Genomic DNA, 14,084 nt, shown 5'->3' with positions numbered 1-14,084 from the left:
TGCCTGTACCACTGAGTTACACCAGCATTTTGTGTCTATCTTCTTAAACTAAACAAAGGGTCTGTTGCTGTGCTGCACTGTTCTATGTTAAATACTTAGAACTGTAACACGGGCTATCTTTAATCAGACTGTACTGGACTGTATCTTGCCATGAATGTTATTCCCTTTATCCTGGATCTGTACACCCACAGGCTATCCTTGATCGGACTTTGCTGGCGTTACTGTGTGCTAAACGTTATTCCCTTATCGTGCATCTATACACTGTAAATGGCTCAATTGTAATCATGTATTGAGTTTCTGCTGACTGGTTAGCATGCAACAAAAGCTTTTCACTGTACCTCGGTACATGTGGCAATAAACTCAACTGAACTTAACTTTAGGATGACAGGGTACGTTCCAGTTGCAGGTGATTTTTAACCATATAACAATTACAGCACGGAAACAGGCCATATCGGCCCTACAAGTCCGTGCCGAACAATTATTTTCCCCTAGTCCCATCTACCTGCACTCAGACCATAACCCTCCATTCCTTTCCCATCCATATACCTATCCAATTTATTTTTAAATGATAAAATCGAACCGGTCTCCACCACTTCCACAGGAAGCTCATTCCACACAGCTACCACTCTCTGAGTAAAGAAGTTCCCCCTCATGTTACCCCTAAACTTCTGTCCCTTAATTCTGAAGTCATGTCCTTTTTACAGCCCAGAATTAAGGCTACCCTTTAGGGCTGTACGTCAGCTTGGGGCAATCATGGATATCGGTTTAGCAGAACAATAGAGTTTTGTTTACTCGAGGCCCTGCAAGAGACTTGCTTCCATAATACCGGTTGCCATCAAAGCTGAAGTGAACAGAAATCAGTCGATATGTGTAGGAAGGAACTGCAGATGCCGGTTTAAACCGAAGATAGACACAAAAAGCTGGAGTAACTCAGGGACAGGCAGCATCTCTGGAGAGAAGGAATTGGGTCGAGACCCTTCTTCAAATGGTCAGAATCGACCCGTGTGTAGGAAGGAACAGGTTTAAAGATAGTGTCTGAAAAAGGGTCTTGACCCGAAACGTCTCCCATTCCTCCTCATCAGAGATGCTGCCTGTCTCGCCGAATTACTGCAGCCTTTAGTGGCTATCTTCAGTAATCAGTCGGTGACAAGCTTTGAGTTTAAAGTCTGAAGATGTTAAAGGAGATGATTGAGGTATAAGTGAGGAGAGAATCAGGCTGGCAGATGGCATAATAGATCCTGATTACACGATAATCAGAAAACAAGATAAGGTCTGAACTAGAGCTAATTTAAAAGCATTAAATTCTCCAAATAAGCTTTAATAATTTTAAGAGATATAGGTTTCAAAGGTCTTTTATTGTGGCGTACCAATTAAGGTATAGTGATATGCAAATTACCAAACAGCCATAGGAAATAAAGACACACAATTACATAAAAGTCAACATAAACATCAACACAGCGAATTCTCAACATTCCTCACGGTGATGAAAGGAAGAAAGTACAATCCTCTTACTCTTTATTATCCTCTCAATAGCACGGAAACAGGCCCTTCAGCCCACCGGTTCGAGCCGCAGGTGTGGTAATAAGTGATTTAACAAGTGACAAAAGTCACTTATTAAATCAGATTCCCGCTGTTTCTGCAATTGTCAAAAGTTAATTCTCAAAGTTACAGCTGGTCTGTGGTTGCTCCACATGGCTTTGCTGCCATTTAGTGGCGGAACCAAGAAGTGACGCAGTCAACGCATTGAAATGAACGGATCGACAGCTCTGATTTCAGTTGCTATTTATTTCATTCTTTCCACATTTACATTCCCCCTGGTTTTATTTCCGCGTTCACTAGGATATTATGATGCGGAATTTGGGGATTGAATGGGAGCCGTTCAGCGCCGACCTGTTGTCCACCGGGTTTCTGTCCCACAGCCCGAGCCCCGCTCCTGATGCTGGTCCCGGGACCCGACCCTTTTACACTCCCGTTTCGGAAACGGAGCAGATTCTCAGCCAGTTTCCATCACAAGGCCAGAAGAAAGGATAAAGTTTTTCGGTGAATTTATTTCCCGTGAAGGTGTGGAGATGGGACTTGGTGTCCCCGTTGTAAAATGAAATTGTCCCAGATTCATAATTGAGATAAACTCCCACCCTGCCGGGGATGGGGCGGGTGGGGAGAGGGGTTGTAGGGGAGGTGAGTGCATCAAATGCGTCACCCCACCGCCCGAGGCTCCAGACTCCAGTCTCCGGAGTCAGTGTGACCAGTCTCTTCCTTTCCACAGAGTCTGTGGCGACTCCCAGCCTCCAGCCATGACTCCCCGTCACCTCCACCTCCCAGTAAAGTTTCCCCGATACGAATCCCTGCAGTCCCAGCACACACAGACTGCCTGTAAACCTCTTCCCGGTGTCAGGTAGACTCCTCCGGGTCCGGGTCCATCTCACCCTCCTCCGATCCTCCGACACATCCAGCCATGGATGCGCTGTTTCCATATCCAGGGTGATGGAGACTGGGGGAAGAAGCAGAGTATCAGAGAGTGGGTCGGGGGGGGGGGGGAAAGACTCGGGCAGCGTGGCCCTGGTACCGGGGGAGAAGCCGCTTGACATCAGGCACAGGAGGGCGGACAACTGAAACTAGGGTGGACAGGGAGGACGAGTGCCGAGAGTGCGATTGGGGGATTGCGAGATTGGGGTGGGGATGGAGGAATGAAGCGGGCTATTCAGATATGGAGGCAGATGAGGATCTTGAGGTGAGTGGAAATTTGAGGTTGTTAAAGAGGAAGTAGAGGTGTGGGGTGGAGTCGCCATGATCATAGTGAATGGTGGGGGGGGGGGGGGGGGGGGGGGGGGGGGGGGGGGGGGGGGGAGAGAAGACATGAAGTGCCAGATGACCTGACCCTGTTTCTTTGAGTAGAGGGTGAGAGAGAGGGAGGGGTGGCTTGGACCATGGAAGGAAGCAGAGGTTGAATGATCGGGTGTTAGACAGAATGGGTGGAGACTTGTGGTTGTGTCATTGCTGAAAGAGGGGATTCACGGGTGGATTTGATGGGTATGTACAACTAAGAACACACTGATCTTATTGTGAACCAATATATGAACTTCACTGAGGGACTTGTCAATGTTCCACATGTAAGGCTGGTCCAGAAAGTGAAGGCAGGTGGGATCCAAGGCAAGCCGCAAAAATGGATTGTAAATTGGCTTGAGGTTGGAGGTAGAAGGAAGTTATTAATGATCTGGATGAGGGAATTGAAGGCAATATCTCCAAGTTTGCGGATGACACTAAGCTGGGGGGCAGTGTTACCTGTGAGGAGGATGCTAGGAGACTGCAAGGTGACTTGGATAGGCTGGGTTAGTGGGCAAATGTTTGGCAGATGCAGTATAATGTGGATAAATGTGAGGTTATCCATTTTGGTGGCAAAAACGGGAAAGCAGACTATTATCTAAATGGTGGCCGATTGGGAAAGGGGGAGATGCAGCGAGACCTGGGTGTCATGGTACACCAGTCATTTAAGGTAGGCATGCAGGTGCAGCAGGCAGTAAAGAAAGCGAATGGTATGTTAGCTTTCATTGCAAAAGGATTTGAGTATAGGAGCAGGGAGGTTCTACTGCAGTTGTACAGGGTCTTGGTGAGATCACACCTGGAGTATTGCGTACAGTTTTGGTCTCTAAATCTGAGGAAGGACATTATTGCCATAGAGGGAGTGCAGAGACGGTTCACCAGACTGATTCCTGGGATGTCAGGACTGTCTTATGAAGAAAGACTGGATAGACTTGGTTTATACTCTCCAGAATTTAGGAGATTGAGAGGGTATCTTATAGAAACTCACAAAATTCTTAAGGGGTTGGACAGGCTAGATGCAGAAGATTGTTCCCGATGTTAGGGAAGTCCAGGACAAGGGGTCACAGCTTAAGGATAAGGGGGATATCCTTTAAAACCGAGATGAGAATAACTTTTTTCACACAGAGAGTGGTGAATCTCTGGAACTCTCTGCCACAGAGGGTAGTTGAGGCCAGTTCATTGGCTATATTTAAGAGGGAGTTAGATGTGGCCATTGTGGCTAAGGGGATCAGGGGGTATGGAGAGAAGGCAGGTACGGGATACTGAGTTGGATGATCAGCCATGATCATATTGAATGGCGGTGCATGCTCGAAGGGCCGAATGGCCTACTCCTGCACCTAATTTCTATGTTTCTATGTAGCGGTGGAAGGATGATTTTTTTTGCTTGGAGGTCTGTGACTCGTGGAGTGCAGCAGAGATCGGTGCTGCAACCTTTGCTGTTTATGTTATAAGTTCATGGTTGTGAATGTAGGAGGTGCGATTAGTAAGTTTGTGGAGGACACAGAAAATGTGGATAGCGGGGAAGTTTGCAAACTCTGCAGCAGGTAGATTATCAAAAACATATTTGCATGCAGGGATATCAAATCAAGAATGTGCAGATTTATATTGAGAGCAAGGAATTTGAAAGTATATAGAAACATAGAAAATAGGTGCAGGAGTAGGCCATTCTGCCCTTCGAGCCTGCACTGCCATTTGATATCATCATGGCTGATCATCCAACTCAGTATCCCATCCCTGTCTTCTCTCCATACCCCCTGATCCCTTTAGCCACAAGGGCCACATCTAACTCCCTCTTAAATATAGCCAATGAACTGGCCTCAACTACCTTCTGTGGCAGAGAATTCCACAGATTCACCAATCTCTGTGTAAAAAATGAATTTCCAATCTCGGTCCTAAAATACTTCCCTCTTATCTTTAAACTGTGACCCCTATTTCTGGACTTCCCCAACATCGGGAACAATCTTCCTGCATCTAGCTTGTCCAACCCCTTAAGAATTTTGTAAGTTTCTATAAGATCCCCCCTCAATCTTCTGAATTCAAGTGTGTACAAGCCGAGTCTATCCAGTCTTCATATGAAGGTCCTGCCATCCCAGGAATCTGAGATTTTTTTTTACAGTGGGAGATAGCTGAAACATGCTACAAAGGAGGTAGTGGAGTGAGATATAATCACTACTTTTGAGGTATTTAACTAGGCGAGGTGTAGAAGAATATCGATGGAAGGGTCTGACTCTGGAATGTATAACCATGGCTATCGCTCCAAGAGCATTGAATGACAGAGTCTCCACGGCCACTAGTGCAGGGAACTCCAAATGTTCCTCAGTCTCTGCGTGCAGTAATGTCTCCTTATCTCAGTCCTACATGGTGCAGCCCACATTCTGAGAGGGTGCCCGTTCTCCAGACCCTTCAGACAGGGGAAACATCCTCCCCGCATCCAGCCCACTGAGCCCTGTAAGAACTTTGTGTTTCACTGAGATCTCCAATACACCCGAGCTCTTGAGTACACAGGCCCAGTCTACTCAATCTCACCCCGCACAGCAACTCATTCTTCTAGGAATAAGTATTGTTAATCTTTTTTGCATTTCCTCTGTGTCAGATCTGTTAATTTATCGGTACACAGGAGCATAGGAACACAAGAAAACAGGAGCAGGATTAGGATCCTCAGGCTTGCCCCTCCATTCAATGTGATCATGGCTGATCTAAGCTGCCACCAATTCCTCTTCTGTGTGAGTTCCCCATAATCTTACATTTTCGATCTATCAAATATTTATTTGTAGCCAAGTTGCACATATCCAATAACTCAGCGTTTCACCACCACCTTGGGCACAACATTCCAGATATTCACTGCCCTCTGAGAGATGCAACTTCTACACACCGCATGAGAGGCCGCTCTGGAAGGTTGGATCTCATGGAATCCGGGGTGAACTAGCCGATGGAATACAACATTTACCTGAAGGTCGCAGACAGAGGATGGTGGTAGAGGGTTGTTTTTCAGGCTTGAGACAGTCCACTTGTTCCTTATTTATATAAATGATTGGGTGTGTATGTAGGTTGCACGGTTAGTCAGTTTGCAGATGGAACTAAAATTGGTGACATTGTGGAGAGTGAAGAAGGTTATCTGAGAGTAAATGGGATCCCTGTGAACTGGGCCAATGGGCTCAGGAACGGCAGGTGGGATTTATTCATGTGAAGGTGAGGTGATGCACTTTGCTGAGACAAACCAGGGCAGGACATACACAGTAAACGGGGAACGTTATAGAACTGAGAGATCGCGGGCTGCAGGTACACAGTGCCATGGAAGATGCAACAGTGACAGGCAGGGTGGTGAAGAATGTGTTTGTCACTCATGCTTTCATAGGTCAGGATATTAAATACAGTGTTGACAAAATGAGGTTGTTAGCAAATTAGAGAGGGTGCAAAAGGATTTACAATAATTTTATCAGGTCTGAAGGGCTGGATTATAAGGAGACGTTGGACATGCAGGGACATTTTTCTTTAGAACCCATCTGGATGCTTCTGTGTTTAAGAAGGAACTGCAGATGCTGGAAAATCAAAAATCGAAGGTACAAAAAAATGCTGGAGAAACTCAGCGGGTGCAGCAGCATCCATGGAGCGAAGGAAAACTGTGCATATGATCTATGTAAGGTGAATAGCCACAGTATTTTACCCAAGGGAGGAGAGTCTAAACCTCTGAGATGCTTCCCAGCTGATTAGTTTAGTGGCAGATGAAATCTCCAATTTCCCTTCAGTCCACAATAGAATTAATCTTTGCATCTATGTATTGCTTAAAGATGTATACGAATGAACAGCAGATGCTGGTTTAAAGAACTGGGGCAACTCAGTGGGACAGGCAGCATCTCTGGAGAGGAGTGAGTGGCGTTTCGGTTCGAAATGTAAAGAACAATGAATGGAAGGTATGCAAACAATAATGATGATATAGGAAACAGGCCATTGTTAGCTATTTGTTAGGTGAAAACAAGAAACTAGTGCGACTTGTGTGGGGGAGGGGGTGGTTTAGGTGGGAAGGGATGGTAACCAAGTAGTTGCAGACGGAATGGTCTCTGCGGAAGGTAGAAAGGGGTGCAGATGGGAAAATGTGGCTAGTGGTTGGATCCCGTTGGAGTTGGCAGAAATTTTGGAGGATTGTGTGTTGTATGTGGTGGCTGATCGGGTGAAAGGTAAGGACAAGGGGGACTCTGTCTAAGTTGTGACTAGGGGGAGAGGGAGCAAGGGCAGAGCTGTGGGATACCGAGGAGACACGAGTGTGGGTCTCATCTATGATGGGAGAGGGGAACCCCCGTTCCCTAAAGGAGGACATCTCGGATGTCCTGGTATGGAACACCTCATCATGAGCACAGATGCGGCGTAGACGGAGGAATTGGGAGTTGGGGATAGAGTCTTTGCAGGAAGCTGGATGGGGTGAAGTGTAGTTGAGATAGTTGTGGGAGTCAGTAGGCTTGTAACAGATGTCTATTGATAGTCTATTTCCTGTGATGGAGACTGTGAGATCAAGTAAGCGGAGGGAGGTGTCGGTGATGGTCCAAGTAAATTTGATTGCAGGAAAATTGGTGGTGGAGTTGATGAAGTCCATGAGTTCTGCATGGGTGCAGGAGGTAGCACCGATGCAGTCATCAATGTAATGTAGGTATGTTACAAAACCTACCTGAATCGTGGCTGAGCATCTGCCCCACCCCTTGTGTGTGATTTTGGCGCTGTTTAGAGGGGGCGGGTTTAAAACGCGATTTTTACTAGGCTGTTGCAATCGAAAATGTTCAGCCTAGTAAATCATTAACGGAAAATCGCTGAAAGACCCCGTCGCAAAAGGTATTATTAGTTTTTATGGCCTTGTAAAATAGTTAGAGTAGTTTAAAAATCACTCTCTAAACTCGCAACCTCTCGCAGCCCCAGGGTTTTATAAAGCAAACAATTAAAGGTATGTACCTTATTTTTACATTAAATGGGGCATGTATATAACCCTGTATATAAAGTTTTCTATAGCGAGTAGCTCATTTTGGGCTCTTTATATCCCGCAGTATTTTTCTGGGCATTTGAGGGCACAAATCCAGCGCAATGTGAACGTTCTAAACCAGCGCGTTCACAGGAACCCACTAGAAAGCCGATTTAAATTGACTTTAATTTACAGCAATTGAACACTAAATTCCTTCCATTTGGCCTATAAATTGATGTAAATGAGATTTAAAAATCATGTTTTATTGTGAATTATTTGTGAATATTATTTGGACACGTGGGCTATTTAAAAATGTTAATCATTTATTAAGAAATGGATAGATGTTTAGATCTAGTAAATTGAAGTTTGAAATTAGCTACAATTGGGTAACTAACTAATGATATGCTTTAATTTCAGGTCATCCAAGTTGGATTATTTTATATTTGTTTCAGAATGGTTCAATCTATGATAACTGAAAATTTCATTCAGTTCTCTTAATTTTTAAGAAGGTTATGTGCATTTGACTGTCCACGATCACAGCTTTTTTGTTATGTCCATAGAAAATCAATAGGGAACAAGATGCTAATTTCCGAGTATGAAAATGGCCATAACCTTTTTATTACTTGAGATATGAAAGTGAATTAGGTGTCAAATTAAACTTATTGTTATGCTTTATCTGATGGGATAAATTGCAGACTTGATTTTTTAAATCTCAAAATTTTGTAACATTGCTATGTAATGGAGATAGTTAGACATAGACATAGAAAATAGGTGTAGGAGGAGCCATTCAGCCCTTCGAGCCAGCACCGCCATTCATTGCGATCATGGCTAATCGTCCCCTATCAATAACCCGTGCCTGCCTTCTCCCCATATCCCTCGACTCCACTAGCCCCTAGAGTTCTATCTAACTCTCTCTTAAATCTATCCAGTGACTTGGCCTCCATTGCCCTCTGTGGCAGGGAATTCCATAAATTCATAACTCTCTGGGTTAAAAAGGTTTTTTCTCACCTCAGTCCTTTTAAAATTTTATATATTTCTATAAGAGCCCCCCTCGTCCTTCTAAACGCCAGTGAATACAAGCCTAGTCTTTTCAATTTTTCCTCATATGACAGTCCCGCCATCCCAGGTATCAATCTCGTGAACCTACGCTGCACTGCCTCAAACACAAGGATGTCCTTCCTCAAATTAGGAGACCAAAACTGTACGCAATACTTCAGATGTGGTCTCACCAGAGCCCTATACAACTGCAGAAGAACCTCTTTACACCTATACTGAGTTCGGGGATAGGGCCTTGGACTTGGAGGATTCAAAGGAGAACTTATTAAGAGTGAGAACCAGCTGAGTAGTGTTAGTAGAGGGAAATTGGATGATTTTGCGGTTGAGGACGAAATAGAGGGCTTTAAGTCCTTCTTGGTGGGAGATGGAGATGTAGCAACTGAACGCCCATAGTAAATATGATGAGGTGAGGGCTCTGAAAGCAAAGCCATTAAGGAGACGAAGGGCATGTGAGGTATCTTGGACATAGGTTGGTAAGGATTGGACCGGGGGAGGGGGAGATAGGATGGAGTCGAGGTATGTGGAAATCATTTCAGTGGGACAGGACAGTTGTGTTTTTGGATTTTTGGGAGAGGTCAAAACCAGGCTGTGCAGGAAATAATAAGGTGTCAGGTGTGAGGCTTAAAGATGTCCGAAACAGGAATAATGGAAAAGGTATAAGCGTTACCTTGCTTGAAGTCAACAGATATTTCTTTGAATGTCTTGTTCAACGAAACAGGGCAAAGAAACTTTTCAACCTGTAAGGCTTCATCTACCACCGACAGTGGTTTGGCTTCATCACGAATCCTGGAAATATTTAACAGCCGGTTTTAAACTGAGCATTAGAAATGTTTTGAGTGGTTCCACAAAAACTTACAATGTTTCCATCAGTACAATGTCCTGTTGAGGTTCATATCTTAAAGACAGACAACTTACAATGGGATAGGTAAACCAACTCAAGCTTTACAGATGTTTAAGAAGGAGCTGCAGATGCTGGCAAATCAAAGGTATCAAAAATGCTGGAGAAACTCAGCGGGTGAGGCAGCATCTAAGGAGCGAAGGAAATGGGTGACGTTTCGGGTCGAGACCCGTCTTCAGACTGATGTGGGGTTGGGGGGAGCGGGAAGAAGAAAGGAAGAGGCAGAGACAGTGGGCTGTGGGAAAAGGAGGGGAAAGAAGGAGAAAAGCTGGAAAAAGGAGGGGAAAGAAGGAGAAAGCAGGGACTACCTAAAATTGGAGAAGTCGATGTTCATACCGCTGGGGTGTAAACTACCCAAGCGAAATATGAGGTGCTGCTCCTCCAATTTACGGTGGGCCTCACTCTGCCCATGGAGGAGGCCCAGGACAGAAAGGACGGATTCAGAATGGGAGGAGAAGTTGAAGTGCTGAGCCACCGGGAGATCAGGTTGGTTATTGCAAACCTAGCGGAGGTGTTGGGCGAAGCGATCGCCAAGCCTGCGCTTGGTCTCACCGATGTAGAGCAGCTGACACCTAAAGCAGCGGGTGCAATAGATGAGTCTCACCAATGTAGAGCAGCTGAATTCCGATTCCAAATCCAACCTTTCTGTCCTGGGCCTAACTCCCTGAAACTCTCCTGAGCTATCACTCCCATACAGCAGTTTTTTTAATAGTATTTTGGAAATGTGGTCACATGTTTATACAGAGTTGCAGCAATGACATTTAACACAAATCAATCACAGGCTGTACCCATTCAAAGTATACTTGTCACTAATACAATACTTGCCATGCTGTTATATCAAATCACAAACTGTTGATCACAAAACTTCTAAACAACAGGAACTTAGGCAAATGCCCAACATTTGCCATTTCATCTTAAACATCATTACCAGTAACACCAAAGAAGTTACTGTTTACAGAGATTTCCAATTCCTCAGGAAACATATTCTCTCCCACTATCGTTAATGGTCTTTACCTTGGGCATAACAGGAAGCACTATCAGAAAAGATTGGTATGCAGGCCTCTAAATTTGTGATTCCCATAGTTCCTCTAATACGGCACAGAATTATAAAACTTCAGTTTATTCAGAATCCAAAAAAGTCAAGCTAATCTTTTACTTAATAAAATATTTTACACTTGAATTATTTCATAACCAGGATATTCTCAGTCCTACCTTCGCTTGCACCCAGTTTCCTCCTGAAAGAAATAAAACACAAATCTCAATTGACTGAGATGGATCGTCCTCATTCCGACAGCGGGAATTTCACCAAATTTCTGCAACCCTCTGATAATTCCAATCTCCCAACCCTTATCACCACTGCTGTGCAGTCAGAAAGCAGATATTGCCGCAGAGATGTAGAACGATGGAAAGCAGAAAAAAAGTTCATGAGAATGACGCCATAAATGAGAGAATGGAACTTAATGAAAAGACTGGGCAGGTCGTGGCATTTCATCTGGAGAAGATGTCAGGAATGATGAGAGGCAATTTAATATTATCGGTGGATTTAAATGGGCAGGGATGAAATAATATCTCAAATCGAAAGGGAGACCAATAAGTAAAGCTGAAATGTAACGTGGTCTTCAATAAATACCGAAAGGAATGTAGTCATGAGAACATGGACCTCACTCCACCGGAGGGACTGAAGCCAACAGCAGAGATAAATTTAAGTGCAAGCGGGATAAACACATTAGAGCTCCTGGGATTTAGGGTATTGTTACCGGGTGTGGAGAGTAGATGGGAGGGATGATGAGTGGAGCAGAAAACTTGACTGGATAGGATGGGCCAAATGGCCTGTCTGATGTAGAATGGGATGTCATTCTATGGTGAAACAAGATGGACAAAACAAACAGAGCAAATTCCCCCAAGGTGACCACCCACTGCTGATGCGAACCGGATATAGATGATCAATCTGATGTGTGCGCCACGTTCTAGATTTCAATGTTAATCCCCACTATGTGGTCATGGCTGATCTAGCCCAGGACTGAACTCCTCCTCTTTTCCCCATTCCTTTCGATTTTAATTGCCCAAATTTTCTAAAATGTATCTTCCTCGGGTTTAAATACGTCCAACATGTTAAACCTCTCAGAGACTCTAGGTTGGAGAATCCCAGAGATTCACTGCCCTCTGTCCCTTCGTGGTCCTTGGGATCAGATATAGGATCACCCGTCGTTGTTCCAAACGCTACAGAACACAAACACCTCTCTACATTCCGGCCAGGTATTCCTGAGATCCCATAGATTATACGGGAGGCCAATTAGTTTGGGAACAACAACAGCTGGAATAGAGGGAACATTTACCCAGTTCTCAATTACTGGTAAATGCAGCATTTATTTTGGAAATGTCACCTAACCATTTTGTGACTGCACTTTCACTTCACCAAACTGTAGTGTAACCCCTCACCTTCAGAAACACCACACTGTCTTTTTGATCTAAATGTTGCTGCAATGTAAAGAGATCCTGCTGAATAGATTTTAAATTCCCCTCAATCTCTCCAAGATTTTTCTCCATTGTATTGAGAATCTTCTTCTCTTTTTCTTGGATATCTGCCAGTACGCGCTGCTCTTTCTCAGTGAGAATCTGGTGCTGTTCAGCAAACTGGGATGTGATCTCGGACTGAAGGTTGTGTGATTGTTCCTGGGAAATGAAAGGTGAAGATCAATATAAAATGTCTCCGATTGTGTTTCCTCACAAACTTGACCGTAACATTTGTCCTGTGCATTTTTTTTATTTGCTTAGGCAATTCAATTCCAAATGTTTCTGAAATATCGTGACGGTAATCTTATAACCCATCAGTCGCCGATTGACCATTGAACCAGCGTGTATTGGGGTCGTGGAAGGAATGCGACACGGTCACAGGGAGAAGGCGTGAAGGCTGCCCTATTATTACACGCATCACAGGGATCAAATCTACACAAGTTCAGGAAATCAAAACTGGAAAGCCTCACCAGAACTCCAGAAATCTTCTGTTTCTGTTGCTGCTCCATTTGCTGGATCTCTGATTCCTTTTTTGTGAGAGACTGGAAGGAAGCTTTAACCTGATCCTGGGATTATGTTTGAAAATCAGAGAATAAAAGTGTTAGACAATAAAAATGGAATTAAACAATGATGCGATCAACATCGATTTGCTTTACCTTGTATAATTCAGCAGCTTCTGTTATCAACGTGAAGTTGTGAGCTTTGTGTTCCTGCCCGGCTGCACAAATCACACAGATTAGCTTCTTGTCTGTTTCACAAAACAGCTTCAGTTCTTCCTGATGATCCTCGCATTGAAGTTTTCTTGCCTTCTCTGTCCGAATGAGGCTCAATGTTCGAGCTTTCTCAGACAGTCTCGCCAAGGCCCGATTCACCCTGAGGGTGCGGTCTGTAAACTCCTCTTTACATTCCGGGCATGAGTTTCTCCTCTCCCTGTCCCAACTCTGTGTGATGCAGGAGCGGCAGAAGTTGTGCCCGCACTCCAGTGATACCGGATCGCTGAAGAAATTCAGGCAGATGGGACAAATTATCTCCGCGGTCCAACTCTCGACCTGGTCGTTCGCAGCCATTTTAACTCCTCCTCTTCCTGGTTCAAAAGAGGATTCCCTTTCCCTGAACTGCTGACCCCCCCGCCCCCTCCTGCAGTACCGCGCAATGATCCTAGAGGAGCGTACCCCGTGTGTTCACTGCTCACGCTGCCGTCTCGGGGAATGAATGTAATTCGGCTGCAAGTGTTCAGTGTGAAGATGCAGAAACGTGGAACTGCAGATGCTGCTTCACCACAAAAAGGCACAAAGTGCAGGATTAACTCAGCGGGTCAAGTAGCACCTCTGAAGAACGTGGACAGGTGATGTTTCGGGACTGGATCCTTCTTCAGTCTGATCGTAAGAGCGGTGGGTGGGAGATGGAAGAACGATGGAGGAATGGAGGAAGGTTGGCAGGACAAAGCCTGGCTGGTAATAGGTTGACACGCTTGAAGGAGGAGAGGGGGAGTTGATAGGCAGACGGTTTAGTTGTACAAAGCCCAGAGATGAAAATGCAGAAGATATGTGATACATTGATCGATGACTTGCGAATTGCGTCCTGATCGTGAGACACTCTTCTCCTCAGACGGCCAAATGTTGTGCGGGCACTGAAGGCGCTGGTGAATTTCACCATCAATTCAACCAGCCGGTCACAGGACCCGAGGTTCACCATCGTTACGACCAGTTTAAAGGAAGGAGACAAATCCACCCGCGGAAACTATGGAGGGTTCTTCCGCTCTATACCACAGGGACAGTGTTTCCTATCGTGAGTTGTTCATTATATTCGGCTGCACAATAATATTCGTTCTATAGCAAACACTGTTATTTT

General features: G+C 44.8%; 1 protein-coding gene across 1 annotated transcript; it reads right to left on the bottom strand.

Annotated features, from left to right (window-relative positions):
- Positions 1 to 1,336: 1,336 nt before the first annotated feature.
- On the bottom strand, positions 1,337 to 13,586 carry LOC129695094 (zinc-binding protein A33-like). Its single transcript, XM_055631844.1, has 6 exons — positions 12,890 to 13,586; positions 12,704 to 12,799; positions 12,159 to 12,392; positions 10,932 to 10,954; positions 9,489 to 9,607; positions 1,337 to 2,491 (listed from the first exon to the last, which is right to left on the bottom strand). The coding sequence occupies exons 1-6, from the start codon at positions 13,298 to 13,300 to the stop codon at positions 1,962 to 1,964; spliced, it is 1,413 nt and encodes a 470-aa protein (XP_055487819.1). The 5' UTR covers positions 13,301 to 13,586; the 3' UTR covers positions 1,337 to 1,961.
- Between the last annotated feature and the right edge of the window lie 498 nt (positions 13,587 to 14,084).

Source organism: Leucoraja erinacea, unplaced genomic scaffold (assembly GCF_028641065.1).
Source record: "Leucoraja erinacea ecotype New England unplaced genomic scaffold, Leri_hhj_1 Leri_93S, whole genome shotgun sequence".
NCBI classification, from domain to species: domain Eukaryota; kingdom Metazoa; phylum Chordata; class Chondrichthyes; order Rajiformes; family Rajidae; genus Leucoraja; species Leucoraja erinaceus.
This window is presented reverse-complemented; position numbering and strand designations above follow the sequence as displayed.